The sequence below is a fragment of the Octodon degus genome, unplaced genomic scaffold (genome assembly GCF_000260255.1).
Source record: "Octodon degus isolate 3935 unplaced genomic scaffold, OctDeg1.0 scaffold00010, whole genome shotgun sequence".
In the NCBI taxonomy this organism is placed as follows: Eukaryota; Metazoa; Chordata; class Mammalia; order Rodentia; family Octodontidae; genus Octodon; species Octodon degus.
The window spans coordinates 3886015-3901745 of NW_004524586.1; the positions used below are offsets into that span (position 1 = coordinate 3886015).

Genomic DNA, 15731 nt, shown 5'->3' on the forward strand with positions numbered 1-15731 from the left:
CCTCTGGCCCCGCCCCTCGGGCCCCGCCCTGGTCCTCTGGCCCCGCCCCTCGGGCCCCGCCCTGGTCCTCTGGCCCCGCCCTGCTCCTCGGGCCCCACCCTGGTCCTCTGGCCCTGCCCCTCGGGCCCCGCCCTGGTCCTCGGGCCCCGCCCCTCAAGCCACTTGCTGTTCCTCCAGCCACATCTGTCCCATGACCTACATGAGGCTTTGGGGGGACAGCTAGATACAAACCATAGCAGGATCTAAAATTCCAAAAATAGAAATAGAAATTCCAAAAACAAACAATAACGCAAGTTTAAAATTGCCATTCTGATTCTGAACAGCATGATGGAATCTTGACCCATCCTGCCAGGGGGTGAGTAACCCCTTCGTTTAGTGCAGCCATTCTGTACATTACCTGCCCTATGGCAGTTGAGAAGCCGCAAACCACACCCACAAAACTTTTTATAATATATTGTTATAATTTTTCCATCAACAATAGAAATATATATATAATTTCGGTACTCCACACTGTCAAGCATCCATTGGAGAGTATTGGAATGTAAACTTTGTAAATAACAGAAGATTATTTGTATCTTTAATTTGAAAACTTGACGTCAGAGCCGCAGCTCTTTCTCGCAGAAAGTCTTACTAAGTGGGTTTTGGCGGTTGAGGTACTAAGTACTTGGGGCTTCCAGCTGATTTACAGTACGCTGAAGGCCGAGAAGCTGCGGCTTATGCAGCACCATCGCTCTCAATACTGCCTAACCTGTTCACGCTCTAGCTTGCCAAGGCATCTTTACATGGTGTTATTGTTACAGCTTATAGCAAAACATTCCTCGAAAGCTTCATGCGCTCCTAGGTGGGGCCTTGGGAAGGCAGCCGGATCACCGTGTCTGACACTAGATTACGGGTGCAATAAGCGGATTAGTCCACTGGCTGGTTTAGCACAGTGGGTATGAACAGTGGGAAGGCCACCCTGGGGGTGCGAGTGACCCCACCAAGACACTTGTGGTCTGAATGGAATGGAAAGGAAAAGGAAGGCTCACCGCGCGTGCTTCCTTCCTGCCGTGTCTCGGACTCTCCCCTCTGCCACGCCGCCCTGCATCAGCGCCAGCCGCCTACAGACTGAAGCCCCCCGCAAAAACCCTGTGGGCTCAAATAAACCTTTCCTTCAGCTTGGTGGGGCTGGAAACTTTGTCCCAGCAATGAAAAGTAAGTAAAACGATTATTGTCCTTTATTTTGTCTCATCCTCATAATCCTGCCCGTCTCTTCAAACAGGGAAAGCAGAACTTTTTCGCCCCGTCGAGCTGGTAATCAAGCCCAAGGCCTTGACCCGGCGGGCAAGTGCTCTACCCCTGAGCTAGGGCCGCAGTGCAGGAGGGGAGGTTTCATACCCGTTTCTGTTTGCTTTTTTGTTTGTTTGGGGGTTTTTTGAGACAAGACCTCACTCTATAGGTCAGTTGGCCTTGAACTCACAGTGGTCCGCCTGCCTGAGCCTCCCCCGAGCTGGGGTTATAGGCAAGTGCCGCCTTTCCTGGCTGATACCTGTTTGTCGATTGAACTGAAAAAGCGTACAGAATGTTAAGTCAAATGGCCGGAATCATATAAATAAAAAGTGATAGAGCCAGGATTAAAACCTAGGTTTTCTGTCTCTCTACTAATGCTTGCCAGTGTGAAAGCAACCATGAATATTTATAAGTAGAAAGTGAAATTAGAGCCCAGAATCTACTTGTCGCTTTGTTTTGTTTTGTTCTTTTCGGTACCGGGGATAGAACTCAGGAACCTGCGCACCCAGAATCTACTTAACACAGTTCATTCACAACCACGGAACTGTCTTCGTCGCTGGACCGCTCCATCCCTGAATTCCCTGAATCCCTGAATTCCAGGGCAATCTCGCGTTGCATGGGCCTTCTCTTGCAAACCGCGCATGCCCAGCCCGCACAGGGCAAAGGCGTGGTCTGGATGGATCTCTACGACACACACCCAGTCCTTGTGTCTTGTTTTCCCTAAGATCACCTCGGTGCCCCTGGGAACCTCGTGCCCTTTTCTCCCCTTCAACTTAGCAAATACGCCCACCATGCAGAACTGTGTCCCATGGCAACAGACATCCCACTCCGCTGCTGTTGCCATCCCACATGCCGGCCTTGTTGCCAAGGACGTCCTCACATCACCTGAGAGTTGTGTGCAAATCGGCTCTTTCTGGAAGAGAACAGAATTGGGTCTAAAAAATGAACCTCTACCACCTTGTCCTTAGGAAATGACACAAACCCTCAATTCTTGCACATTTAGCCCAAAGGCCAGTTCACTGAAACATTGACTCAGACTGAATATCCAGACCCAAAGAGCTGGCCACTGAATATCCAGACCTCAGCAGGCTCGCCGCTCCTTCTTCTTCGGTGAAACAAAGTGAAAAGTAAGGCCACCAGCAGAGCTGTGGCCACCAGCGATGGGATGCCTGCCGCTAATCCAACCGAGGGCCCGCAGTCCTGGCGCAGGGAGAAACACAGTCAAGGGAAGTTCAGCTTCTTCAACACTCAAGGAAATTTTCAGTATATTAGAAATAGAATCAAAATCTGCATAGACTATATGTGTCACATACCCAATCAAAAGAAATGAAATACCATGGGGAAAAAAATTAACATATGCGACAAATGACTTGCCTTTCTAGCACTTAATTTACATAGTAATGTTTGGTTTGCTGTTTTTTTTTTTTTTTTGTTTGTTTTTTTTTTGTAATACTGGAGATTGAACCCAGGGCCTTCACATACAGGGTCTTGCAAAAATGCTTAGTAATCCAGGCTGGGCTCAAACTTGCAATCTTCCTGCCTCAGCTTCAGAGTGCAGGGATTACAGATGCGGTCCCAGGTGCTTAAAATGATTGGAAAGAGTAGTAATCTAGTAGAAGAGTGGACAACTGATGTGAAGAAGCATTCCTGGGAGCAGAAACACAAATGTCTCCTGAACACAGGAAAAGCTGAGGTAAAATTCAGCACGCTTCGATGCCATGTTTATCTACCAGTCCAGAAAAAAGTGAAATATTTTATTATATCCCACACCCTTTTGATATGATTTTAAAAAGTTATTTACACTATATATATTAACCAATTTTCACATGCCCACTTTGCTTTGATTTGGATAGAAATAATCATGGCTGTAGCCACATAAATTTTCAGACTTGCAGGTTTTCTAGAAATATGGATAACAATCTGCACAACCCCTATAGATGTGCAACATTAGTGTAATGCATTGTCCTTCCTTTTGGGGGACATGATTTTTGTGGAAACATAATAAAACTCCATAGGCCATATCTATACAGGTGGATGACTTTTCACATGAAGACATCCTTAAACCAAAACTCAGGTCAGCCAAGCAAACACTCCCTGGCCTTCAGGAGCCCCTTCGTCTCTCTGTGTGAATGCTATCTTAAAACCTCAAGGTGCAGATAGCTCTTGTCTGTTCTTCATCATCACAGCTACAAATACAGGCTCTATATTCTCTTGTGCTAGCTTCTCTTACTCAGTCTTTGTGAAATCCATCTGTGACTTCTGTGTTTCTCCTTGGTTTTGAGCCTAGGTAATTGTAAGAATAATTGCTGAGCCAGGTTCTGGGCTCTGGAATTCACATTCCCAAATTTTAATCCTCAAAGCAAAGCATGAGATGGATAAGCCATCATTTCCCCAATTTATAAATGATTCAGCCAAGAGGTGGTCACCTGAGGGATACTTACTGCTTCTTTTCCACCTGTAACAACTGGAGAAGTAGTCTGTGTGGGAAAAACACAGGAAATAGGTGTTACACGTGATACAAGATAGTCTACCAAGATTAAGCTATAGGCCTGAAGTCCACCCCCGGGTCAACTATTAACAACAACTACCAAACAGAAATGTGGTTGGCTGCTTCCTCAGATAAGAATTGAAATGAAATTTGGCTAAAAATAAAAAAGAACCCAAAAATTTAGGTCTTTATTATTCAGCTTGTGAATTTGTCATAACGCATTTCACAACTCAAAAGGTTTTCATAGCAAGACCCTGTACCAAACAAACAAAAAAATTTTTTCAAAAAAATATCCCCCCGTCCCTAGTCCCCATACCCCTCCCAAAACACTCTGACTATAAGGAAAACAAATACAAGCACTGGAATAAGATTGCATGGGAAAGCCTTATTTGTTTTCAAATATAGAAGGAAGCAAATGGCAGCAGTTGTAAATTAGCCGCCCTCCTGGGAATAAGACCACATTGAGTGAATCCATCATGCGCTTCTGGTTCACATCACTCAAGGAACGGCACTGAAGTTCATCCATTTCTGGGATATTTAAGGCAACCCTTGACCAATAAACCTTCATCAATAAAAACCCTCATCAGTAACTCCAAGGAAATAGAGTTCTACATGAGCAACGAAGTCAATACGTAAACTGTGCTCCGTGGTGGCACTCAGGGTCAAGAGCACAGATCCTGGTACGGGGGATGTAGCTTGGTAGCGAAGCGCTTGCGAAAGTGTACACGGTCCTGGGTTTTATCCCTAGCACTAGGGAAGAAAAACACAGGCACTGGGCTTGCATTGCCTGAAATCATACAGTCATTCTTGTACGCAGAAGCCAAGGAGCCTTGTTTCTTCATCTACACAGCGACAGTGGTAGCTGCCCTCTAAGGTTGTTGTAGGGGTCAGATGGGTGCCAGAAGCATGGGATTTTGTGATCCCTTAAAGCTTTGCAATGCTCTGGTCACAACTACTTATTCAATACTCTCAGCAACCTCAAGTCCTGGCGCCTTTTAATAATTATTATCTTTATCTACCAATACAAAAAGAAACAACAAAACAAAACAGACCTCAAAGAAGCTATAGTACTTGTGCAAGTTTCCACAGAGAGCCACAACTCTAACCTGAGTTGGAGCTGTTCACGCTATGCCCAAGGAGAGGGCTCTGATAATCAGGTGCTGTGGCTTGTGTCTGGATGTCCCTTCAGAACTTCATGCTTTCTCAGAGGTGGCTGGATCCCGAGTGTGTGACACTGGGATTAAGGGTGTGTGACTACTAACTCAGTTCACTGACGGGTTTGGCACCGCCCTACTCCTGGTAGCCCAGATACGGTATGAAAGGGGCAGAAAGGTGCCGTTCAGGCCCCTCCCTGTTGTTCTGGCTCCCTTCTTGCCGCCAAGCACTATTCTCCTCTGCCTGGCCACCCTGCTTGGGTGGGCTGAAACCTCCACAAACCGCGAGCCAAATGAGCCTTCTGGAGCTAGGAACCATGACAGTGACAAGCCATACAGTTATATGTAAAAGATGAGAAAGGCAATGATCCTGAGAATCTCCAGAAGATTTTTTAATCTAGCAGTTAATTGGAAAGATTCTCACCCTGAGTAACTATACACACTGACACCTGTGAAATAAGCAACTGCACTGAAGATAGCAATTTGTAATGGTAGGTTCATGCTTGGAGTGCCTGTCATTCTGGTCTTCTGAATACAGGCTGCTTGTCATGACATGCCAGTTGCTGCTGTGCTGTCTCTCAGGTAGATGGTTGTTCAAAAAGAAGGGGGTGGTGAATGAAGGCAAGAGATAGGAAAAGGAATATTGTGGGACTGTCCTGCTTCAAGGTTGTATATGGTGAGATTTTTGGACTTATGTGTAAACATAAGAAATATATAATTCTTTATGCCTATTTTTAAAAATATATTCTAATTTTTAAATGTTTTTTCATCACATTCTGTAGGGACTTAAAGTTCAACGTATCAATACTTGATGAAAAATACCTCTTCCATGTTATGCCTACGATGTTTGATATTCAGACAGATAATGAGGTTAAGTTTAACAGCCTAGGTTGTATGGTAATAACAATAAGCTTGTCTTCTGGATGGCTAACAACCTAAGTTTGCAAACCAAAATTGGAGAAAAAGGAGGGCCGGAAGGAAAGCCAACATTTTGGCCCTAGCCTTCCAAGGTCAATTAAGACTCAGGACATATGAGAACTTGTACTGTAACGTCATGTAACTCAGTAGTGTCCCAAGTTTTCTGATCAAGGAGATTATGGGGCTAAGGAGGAAAGTGATCGATGATGTAGAGTGTGCCTAAGGAGAGTCATATGGAGAGAAAACATTCTCTCAGGCTTTCACAGAGAGCACATTGGCCAAGCAATGGCCGTGACTCATCCACATGGCTGACACTGACAAAGGTTCTACAATCTGAGGCACAGGATCTCAGGATAAATCCTGAGGGGATTTCACTGACCTTATCAGATCCAAAAGCTACAACTCTTGTTGCATAGGTCTTGCTTTATCTTGGTCTTAACCATTCAGCAGAAAAGTATAAAAACGAAATATAAGAAGTAAAGCCATAGTGTTATGTTGAGCTGTAGGGGACTCAGGTCAACAATTTCTGACACTGCCAGTGAAGTGGAAGACCCAAAACTATTATGGACTACTGGACTCTTTTAGAATATTTTGCTGAGTTTACACACCTATAATATTCAAATGACAGAACTTAACAAAAAAAAAGGGTATACAGATGAATGTCCATTTTGTATCTGTGTATTCAAAGTGGTTAGGATAGATATATAGTTACATTCTCTTAATGAATAGAGGGATTTGTTCTAATGGTGTTTGTAAATAGGATATCATGTCCGCATCTTGTACAGCAATTAACCACTGAGAGGAATGTATGCAATGTGTGAATTATTGAAACTGTCCTACCGATTTGGTTTGAAACTGTCTCATTGCTATTTGTTTCTCAATAAAATTATGGGAAAAAATAGTTACCTAGAAAAAAAACAAACAAATGAGCCTTCTCCTCTGTAACTTCGGGAGTCCAGTATTTTTGTCTCAGTAGTGAGAAAAGTAACTAAGAGGCCAGGCACTGACACCTGGCGGTTAAGTGGCTGCATTTCACCTAAGCCTGTCCTCACTACCACCCCCATATTGCTTTCTCCATGCGCCCGTCTTCAGGGCTTCACTTCCAAGGGTGGTGCAAGGAGCCGACCATCACTTAAGGTAAAATATTTTCTTTTCAATCACAGAAATTTACTTGGACTGGCTTATGTAACAAGCAAAGCAAACACAATCAAAACTAAATGGGTAACGAATAACTCATAGGGTACAAAGGCCCCTGTGGAGCTCAAGAAGAGGGGGTAAGCTGGATCCCCAGGTAGGGCCAGAGATAGGAGTGGGGAGCCGGTTGGGATGGTGGGGATGAGGCTCCCTTCCCCCTTCATCTCTCTCTCTGTCCCCGCCCACCTCCTTTGCATATGGACTCTCTTGATAGATGGGTAGATAATAGATAGATAGACATCATATATATAGATATCATATATCTCTCACATGTTCTGCTCTCATGAATGCTTGCTAATGACACCAGCTAATGCTTATGGAGCACCTAATAGGCACCAGGGTATTCAAGCATTTCCCATATTGACTCATTTATTCCCAGTGAAGGAAGAAGAAGCTAAAAGAATTAAAGTATGTTACGCATATCTCCCCATGACGATTGCAATCACTAGGTACTGCAAATGCATGCTAATAAAAAGTTCTTTTACAGTTTTTAAAAGATCAGTCAGTGAAGCAGGTCTCCGATTCCCATTTACAGATGAGAACAGTGAGGCACAGAGACATGAAGGAACCTCTGTGAAGTCGAGCAGCTCTAGGTGGAGACTTGAGGGCCTCGCTCTAGGGCTGGGGCTCTTACCCACTCTGCTTCACCTCTTCCAAGGTCAAAAGCACAGCCGACCTCAGGCTTTCACATTTGAGAGTTCAGTAGAGCCCAGCGGGGAGTGACTTGTCTACACAGGCAGCCCTCTTCCACACGGCCACCTCCCCCACTTCCCAGCGTATTCCACTGCACTGCAAGCAGAATGAGTGCCCTTTGCTGGTCTTCAGAGAGCCTACCGAGGAGGCAGGATGTTCGGCACTAAAGCAGGTGGTCTTAGGCAGACGAGGGTGGTTGGTCCTGCACAGGTTCAAGGTGGGGAGGAGAGCGTTCTCAGAGAAATGAACTGTTCACCAAGATGACATTTCAAGGTGGCAGCTGGGACCCTAAGAGACTTCCTCCCACCCCACTCATCCTTGCTGCCCCAAACAGTGTCTTCTCTGTGTTAGTTGGGCATGATGGGCCAATCCAGCACAGGACAAAGCCTGGGTTTCAATAGAGCTCCAGGGTCCCAGCAGCCTGGGGTAAGTTCCAAGGAAAAGGAAAACTTTGTCAAGCAAGGAAAGGCTGGGGAACGTGTCCACAGACACCAGGGAGAGGCTGAAGTGGGCAGGCATGCCGGAGAAGGAGGGCTCAGAAGCCATGGGAGAGGCAGGAGGCAGGGCCCGCTCCTGGGAGGGTGGAGCCATACGAGCTGGGACACAGAACTCAGGACAGACAGTGGGGACACCAGAATTTCAGCAGTAAGTCCTGAGGGTCTAACTTCCTGCCATTCTCCGGACCTCTTAGGCAAACTAGGGTGGTTGTAAAGTAAAAATGAGAACTAGCTTCAAGGTCTCTTTTTTGGGAGGAGGTACCAGGAATCGAACTCAGGACTTTGAGCTTGCCAGCAGCGGCTATGCCGCTGATCTATATCCCCGACCCCTGGAGGTCCTCCCTTTTTGAATAACCGTATAACTTAGCAGAAACGGTCGGTATGGTCAAGTAACTACAAATCTGGGCCAAGAAAACTTTCACTCAATCATGATCAGAAAACAATGGTGGATTTTACTGTTAACTACACACAACATGAGAACGAAAGCCGGAAGTTCAACTGTGCGTTGAAGCTGTGTGCCTTCAACAAGAAAATTCTGCTTGGATTTGGAACTAAATGTCCTAATGAGGAGCCGCAAAGCATCCGTCCGTGCTGACCCAACCACTCCTGCCAGAACGCATACGAAGGAAATAATCTTAAATATAGACAATAACGATGTTTATTACAAAATTATTGCTAATAATTCATCAGTTAAAGAAATAATTCATTTCAATAAATAACATATGGCTACCTTCAGTGATGGTCATAAAGACTGACAATATTTAATACATAAAATTACATGTAAAATAAGAATATAGTAATATGAAGAAAACAGAAGTCAAATGTCACATACAGCCAAATAGGATGAAAAGGGTTACATTATTGTTTTCTTCTACTGGGAATTGGGGGGGTATATTTTTTCTATTTTTTTAAATGTACATTTATAAATCTTATAACTGAAAAATTGCTCTCAGCATCCCTCAATTATTAATCATTGCTTTTGTCAGACATTACTGTATAATGGGAAAAATACAATGAATGTTTAAATTAAAAAATGTTATTACAGTAAAAGACACATTGCCATTAAGCCTCTTAAAATACTCCCCCTTGCTTCAAGCACACTTACCCATAATCCTTGGCAATGTGTCCTGCTACTGTAATAAGATGTTTTTAAACTTAAACACTCACCATCGTTTCTGATCACCTCTTGTGCATCACTGTGCGGGACAAAACTCTGCAATTCCCGCGGAAATCTTGCCTGGACCTCTGCTGCCCTGCCGGAACGCTGCTTTACTCACCGTGTTAGCTGGCAGTGTGAAGTTCAACGAAAAGCCCTGCAAGAGAGAAGGGCGCGTTAAAACTCCAGGAATGGTTAATGTAGGTCCCGCCTCCTCACCTAAACTCACCACCTCGGAGAACCACAAAAAATGGATTGCGCCCATAGAGCCCAGTCTGGGCTCTGTCTTGGCTTTGCTGGGGGAGGGGGGAGGTGGTCACAAGCTTCTCTCTCAGCAACAAGTCAGTTCTGTGCTTTCTCCTCCCGCTCTCCAATCCAGGCTGGATTAGGGGACCAGTGAGGCTCTGGGCTAAGGGTCCCTAATCCACAAGGGCAGTACAGAAACATCACCAGAAACACAGCAAGGTACTGGAACCCCCACCCTCAGTCAAGAACTGGGTGAGTTTATTTATTCAGTGTTTTCTGCTCCGTGTAGGGAGTAAGCCCCAAGAGGCATGATCCAGCACCTGATCCTTAATACCGTCTCAGGAAGGACCAGAGTTCTGCTTGTTCCCCAGGCCCAAGCAATGGAGCTGAACTGGTCGAAAGGCAGGGCAGAAGCAGCCGCCCTCCACTCTCCCCTCCCAGCACGGCATTTCCCTCTCCCTCTGCGTGCAGACTCAGGGTCTATTTCTTGGGCCCAGGGGTGGTTCCTTTTTGTTCCCTGTCCCCACCCCATGGCCCCAAACTGTGCTCACCAACGCTTCCTTCCGGGCTGCTCCTCACTGAGTCCCTGCCCTGCCCTGCTGAGAGCAGCGTGTAGACAGGGCTCTGGGGCAGCTGGTGGCACCTTCTGAGCCTGACTCCCGGGGACGAAGTGGTCACATTTCCACTTTCTGGACTCTCAGCTCTGGATCAGGGACTCCTCTCGGGCCCCGCTTCAGCCCCAGCCTGCCTGATCACCCACCCCTGCCTACGGCAGCGGCACAAGCAATCACAGAGGCCCATGACCCAGTCTTCTGCAAGGCTAAATTCTGTCTTGCTGGGAACACAGGCTTCCTAAATTTTAATACTGAGTATTAACCAATAATAGGAATACTGTGGAAGACTAAAGAATCCTAAAGAAGCACATTTCAGATCTGATGTATCTCAAAAGTCATTTTGCACCTCAAAGCCTCACTTGAGAGGAGAAAACTGAGACTTGGGGACTTAACAGAAATTAGTTCAGGGACAACTGAGAATAGTTAGAGCTTCACTCTGGAAGGAGGCCAAATGAACTCGGTTTATATGACCAGAGAGGTGGCTGAGAGCAGCAGTCCCCATACGCAGAAAACTAACTTGCTGGTAAGGCGGAATTCTGTTTTTGTTTTTGTCGCAGAATCAGGGATTGAACTCAAGCCCCTGCGCTTGCCAGGCAAGTGCTTATTCCACTGAGCCATCTCCCCGGCCCCAAGGCAGAATTCTTTTGGGTGAACCAATTTTCTATGAACTAAGAATGCTTTAAGTACATACAATGTGTGTATGCTTCTCCCAAAGATTGCATTCATTGCTTGCGATGGCACTACCCTGTCTTGTGCTTCCACAGTGATTTTGCTCACCTCTCTGTCTCTTAGCAACAGAGCATCTTCACTCTACAAAAATCCCTCAAGAGTGGCAACGAGTTTTGCAAGTCCACACAAGTAGCCAGCTGTCACTCGGACCAGGGTCTCCTGGGGGCAGCCTCTTTCCACCACCCAAGGCTTCCACACAACTCTTACAGTTTCTGCAGAATTACAAGCATGGTGCAGCTTTTGTTAGAGCAATGTTCGAGCAAGGGGGACATTGGGGTCTCTTAGTTCAGGGTCCTCTCGCCTCCCTTCGTGCTGGCGTCAAGCAAGCCACTAGGTGAGGCAATGGCCAGTGGTGGGGGAAGCACTCCATGCAGCTGTGTGGGGCTTATCTCACCAGCGGGGCCTGGACACTGATGTCAGCAGGGTCAGGACAAAGCTTTCTTTGGGTGGACAGAAGTGAGGAGAAGCAGCAACAAATGGCCCATTTCACGCATTGTTTATCAATATTTGGATGACGAAGATTTTGGCCAACTTCAGAAAGGCATTCCTATTGTGTAGAAACACAGTGCAGGGCTCTCATGGAGAGAAAAACACGACACAGTGCCCTTTAGAGACACGGCTTGGTGTCTAGGCAGCCCTGGGCGTGAAGCCACGTCATCTGGGCCGAGGGCAGCCTCTGCTATGTAAGTGGAGATAAAGCGCTTAGGTTCTGGGGCGTCCGGTTCCTCATTGCAAATCTATTCTCCTGGGCTGAGCGCTCCCCGTGGAGCACTAGGAACTTGACTTGCCTGCTCCCCTCAGTTCACCCAAGGGCCAGATGTCTGCGGCAGCTTCCAGACCTATCAAAGGAAACGGTTCGTGCGGGGTCGCGTGATGTCCTGGTCCTCGAGGACTGGCCAGCACAGAGCTCGGAAGGAGAAGCCACTTGGACAGTTCTATCGTACGGGACTGTAAGCACGAGCTGGCAGTATTCAAGGTACCAGAGCAGGACGCAGTCTACTCCTTGCTCACTCCAGTCTCACTGACGCAGGCCACCTGCAGAGTGGACCCGAAAGCCCCTGGGGAAGCACGGTGGCTCGGGGGCTCTTATGAGTCTGCTCTTAGTGAGGAGAAGGGGGGATAGACAGGACAGGCAGATAAGCTGCCGTGGCCGAGGCTGTGCAGGTGTCAGACCTGCTCTCGTAGCCTCTGTATGAAGGGAAACTCATGATTCCCGCGCCATAGGTATAGGACAAGCTAGTTTCTGCAGGTTACCAGCTTGCAGGCGGCGGAGAGCAGGTTGGAGCACAGATCCTCCTGTCTCCAAGGCCTGATCAGCTCCTTTGAAGAATCCTCCCTCGTTCCTAAGCTCCACATCCAAGTGAGATCATGCTGGTTTTTCTGTCTGTGTCCGGCTTGTTTCCCTGAGGACAATGTCCTCCAGGCCCACCCACGCGGCGGCGTATCGGTCTCTCGCTCCCTTCAGCCACTGAGAGAAAACAAGGCTGCTTCTATATTTCTTTAACTAAGCAACAGTAGAAGCCTCCTCTGTTTCCCCTCCCAACTTAGCAAATATCATTTGATTAGGTCTTGACCAAATATATAAACTAAGTCAAGAAGAAAGGCAGGAAGTTCCTAGCACAATGTGTGAACGTCCACGTTGCTGATTACGTAGCAGAAGACACACCAAACAAGTAGGAAAGATAAAATTACTGACCAGACCCATGGCTTCAACCAGGAAGCAAGGGGGGCCGAAGCGTCTACTCTGCGCCTTTGTGCAGGCAAGGTTAAAAATAAAATCTTTACATCAGAATAAAAGGCGAGACCAGCAAACATTAAATGGGGATTTTAAAAATAACTACCATTTTTCACATAGGAAAGTGATTAAAAATCAAGCTCTGTATTGGGCAGAGTTTTATGTGATTGTATTAGGAGACTTAAGATTTAAAAATCTAGGAATTGGCCTTTATAGAGACAAAGGAAGGTTAGTACAAAAAAGAAGCTGAGCTCACTCACCATTTCCACCAGCCTCCAAGAACCTTCCCCAGCCACTGCCTTCTGCACACTGCTTCCTTTCTGGTGGCGTTCTCTTGTGTCTCCCATTCACAGGAACATCCAGCTGGGCTAGCTGGAGAGGCAGGACGAGAGGTGGCTCCCGGAGAGCCCTGGCCAAGCCATGTATGGTCAGGGGAGTAGCCAAGCCCTCGGCCCAGCCCTTGGGACGCATAGGCTCCTCTGCTGAGGCCACTGTATACAGCTTGGGTCCTCCATCCCCTTTGGCTGTGTTTTCTATCCTTTTCACTTTTCAGGCAGTTTCTTCAGTCTTAGCAAAGAAGCCACAGCTGCGCTAAGGGGAGCCCTTGTGCCTGGAGACTCTCTAGAAAAGTGGGTGCCAGGCATCAGTGTTCACCACAGTACTGGCCATGGTGGTGTCAACACGCTACAGCATCAGTGCAGAGGATGCCCAGAGGACGGATGATGGAGCCTGCCCTGCAGGAGGCAGGGCGTAGCTGGCAGTGGACAGCACACTCAGCAGTCAGTGAGCATCTGGTGGCGAGTCTGTCCTTCCGGCTGTCGATCCTCACATTTCCAGTGGGAGCTCCGCAGAGCTGAGGAGGTGATCAACAGGGGTCACCATATATAGCTTATTACTTCTGTCATGAGCTTGTCTCAAGACAGTAAGTGAGTTGCCAACAAAATAACAGAATTATAGCCAGTAATTTGGTCATTTAAATGGAAAACAACATGACAGGAGCAAAGAGAGCTACTGAAGTCACCAGGAAGGTCATCCTCTCTTTAGCTGACTCCAGGAGATGACATTTAAGCCTCTCACGAAGGATGCAAAGAGGGTGGGTGTGCAAAGGCAGGGTAAGAGGGCGCCAGGCGAGAGGGCACAGCACATGCAGAGCCCACGGGGTCCTGCAGGGAAGAGGGCTGGTGCTGCTGGGCAAGCTGACAACACCCAGGCAGGGACCCTGGGGCAGGCTGAGGACAGAGCGCGGCTGAGCCTGGGTGGTGTGGGCATGGCTGGTGCAGTGAGATTTTTCACTTTCGGAGCAACACAAAAGCTTTCAGAGGCTTTCCAGGAGGGAAGGGAGCAAGCTCGTCAATGGTACCAAGTGTGCCCAGCTTTTCTGGGGAGTGTGGCTCGCAGGGGCCAAGGGCGAAGGCAGTAGGCTGGTGTGAATGGGGCTGTGACCTGTCCAGAAGTTAGGGCAGGGAGACTGACCATGGAAAAATAAACGTGGAGGGAAAAGGAGGCAAGGAGAGGAAGCGAACAGAATAGAGATCACTCCTGGGCTTGGTGCTGACCAACAGGGGTGAAGGTGACCTTTGTTTAGGAAGGTGACATTGGGAAAAATGATTTGGGTATGGGGACCCAGAGCACTGTGTCTACTGCTTTCGATCTGAACGGCCTGTGAGCTCTCCAGGTGAGTGTGCCACCCGGTGCCTCGCTGGAGGTGATCTGGGGCCGAGGGTGGGCTTAACGCCACAAGAACCAGGGATGAGGGCAGGGCAGAGGGCCAGGACAGAGAGCAGGGACTCCTAGCCATCAAGGCCTGGTAGAGGAGGCAGAGCAGTGAGGAAGGCTGAGTGAGACAGCAACCTTAGCAAAGCTTGGGTCACAAAGAAGAGCTGCTTCCGGGGGGGGGGGGGCATTTAACTGTATCCGTTGCTACGAGCGACAGCCTTGGAAAAGGCCAGAGTACCTCTCTGACTGCCAGGTGGGGGCTGCGGGTGGCCCCAACAAGCACACTAGTGGCAGCGTGGAAGGGCCCAGATTGCCTTCGTCAAGTGGGTTTTCATCCGGATTGCACATTTGAATCAACTGACTATTCTAAAGGCGAGGCCTGTGTCCCGCCCCCCCTCCTCCCACAGACTGCAAAGATCAGAGTGGGTCAGGGGCATCTCCAAATGAAGCTAATGAACAGCCACTGTCCTCATGAGCCACTTGGAATATGCAGGCACTTGGGCACTGGAAACCCCTTGACCCTGACTGCCTCAGGGGCTTCCAGTTCCCGACACCATCGTGACTGTCTAGAGTGACTCTGCTCGTTCCTGGAAGTCGCAGACAGCACAGTGAGACCTTACTGGAAGCCAGGCTAGTCCCACTGGGAGCTTCATGGTCTCTGCCTTAGTCTCTTAGTGTATAAAGTAGGTGTGTCGCACCTCCTGGCACAAACTACGCTTTTTACTTTGCTCCACAGACATGAAATCATGTCCATGTGAGAAGACGCGCTGCTGTTGATGGTCCAGCACCTCCTGGCGAGACTCTGGGTGTGCAACGCCAGTGAGATCCTTCTCGGTCCTGCTTTCTGTGCATCCCCTGATCCCCAGGTCTTCCTTCAGCAGACACCTGATCTTTCTGAAAGATTTTCTAGCACTTTCAGTCAAGTATGATGGTACCCAACCTGAGTGTCTGCCTCGGGCATGTTCCTCAGGTCCCAAACATCAGAACCAGGCCCTGATTAGATATGAAGGCTTCCAGTTTGTTTTTCTTTACAGCTGAGTAATACTCCATTGTATAAAAACATCACATCTTTTTCATCGATTCCTCAAGTGACGGGCATTTTGGTTGTTTCCAAGATCTGGCTATCAAATTGTGCTGCTATAAACATAGGCACACAACATTTCCAAGAAGTCTTTGAACAAACCGTGGTATAATAATTTATAAACGTTTAAAAAATGATAAATTTTGGGCTGGAGAGATGGCTCAGTGGTCTAAAGCACCTACTTAGAACAAGCTTAGCAAAGCATCAGGGACCGCGGTTCAATCCCCCAGCACCACATGCC

At 47.7% G+C, this 15731-nt stretch overlaps 1 protein-coding gene across 1 annotated transcript in view; it reads right to left on the reverse strand.

Annotated features, from left to right (window-relative positions):
* The window catches only part of Opalin (oligodendrocytic myelin paranodal and inner loop protein), a 16253-nt gene extending 3272 nt beyond the window's left edge, over positions 1–12981 (reverse strand). The window contains exons 1-4 of the mRNA XM_023709114.1: positions 12954–12981; positions 9491–9526; positions 3711–3746; positions 2350–2469 (exon numbers count right to left, since the gene is read on the reverse strand). Coding sequence (XP_023564882.1) covers positions 2350–2469; positions 3711–3746; positions 9491–9526; positions 12954–12956 — 195 coding nt within the window. The 5' untranslated portion in view covers positions 12957–12981. The remainder of the gene's footprint in view (positions 1–2349; positions 2470–3710; positions 3747–9490; positions 9527–12953) is intronic.
* Between the last annotated feature and the right edge of the window lie 2750 nt (positions 12982–15731).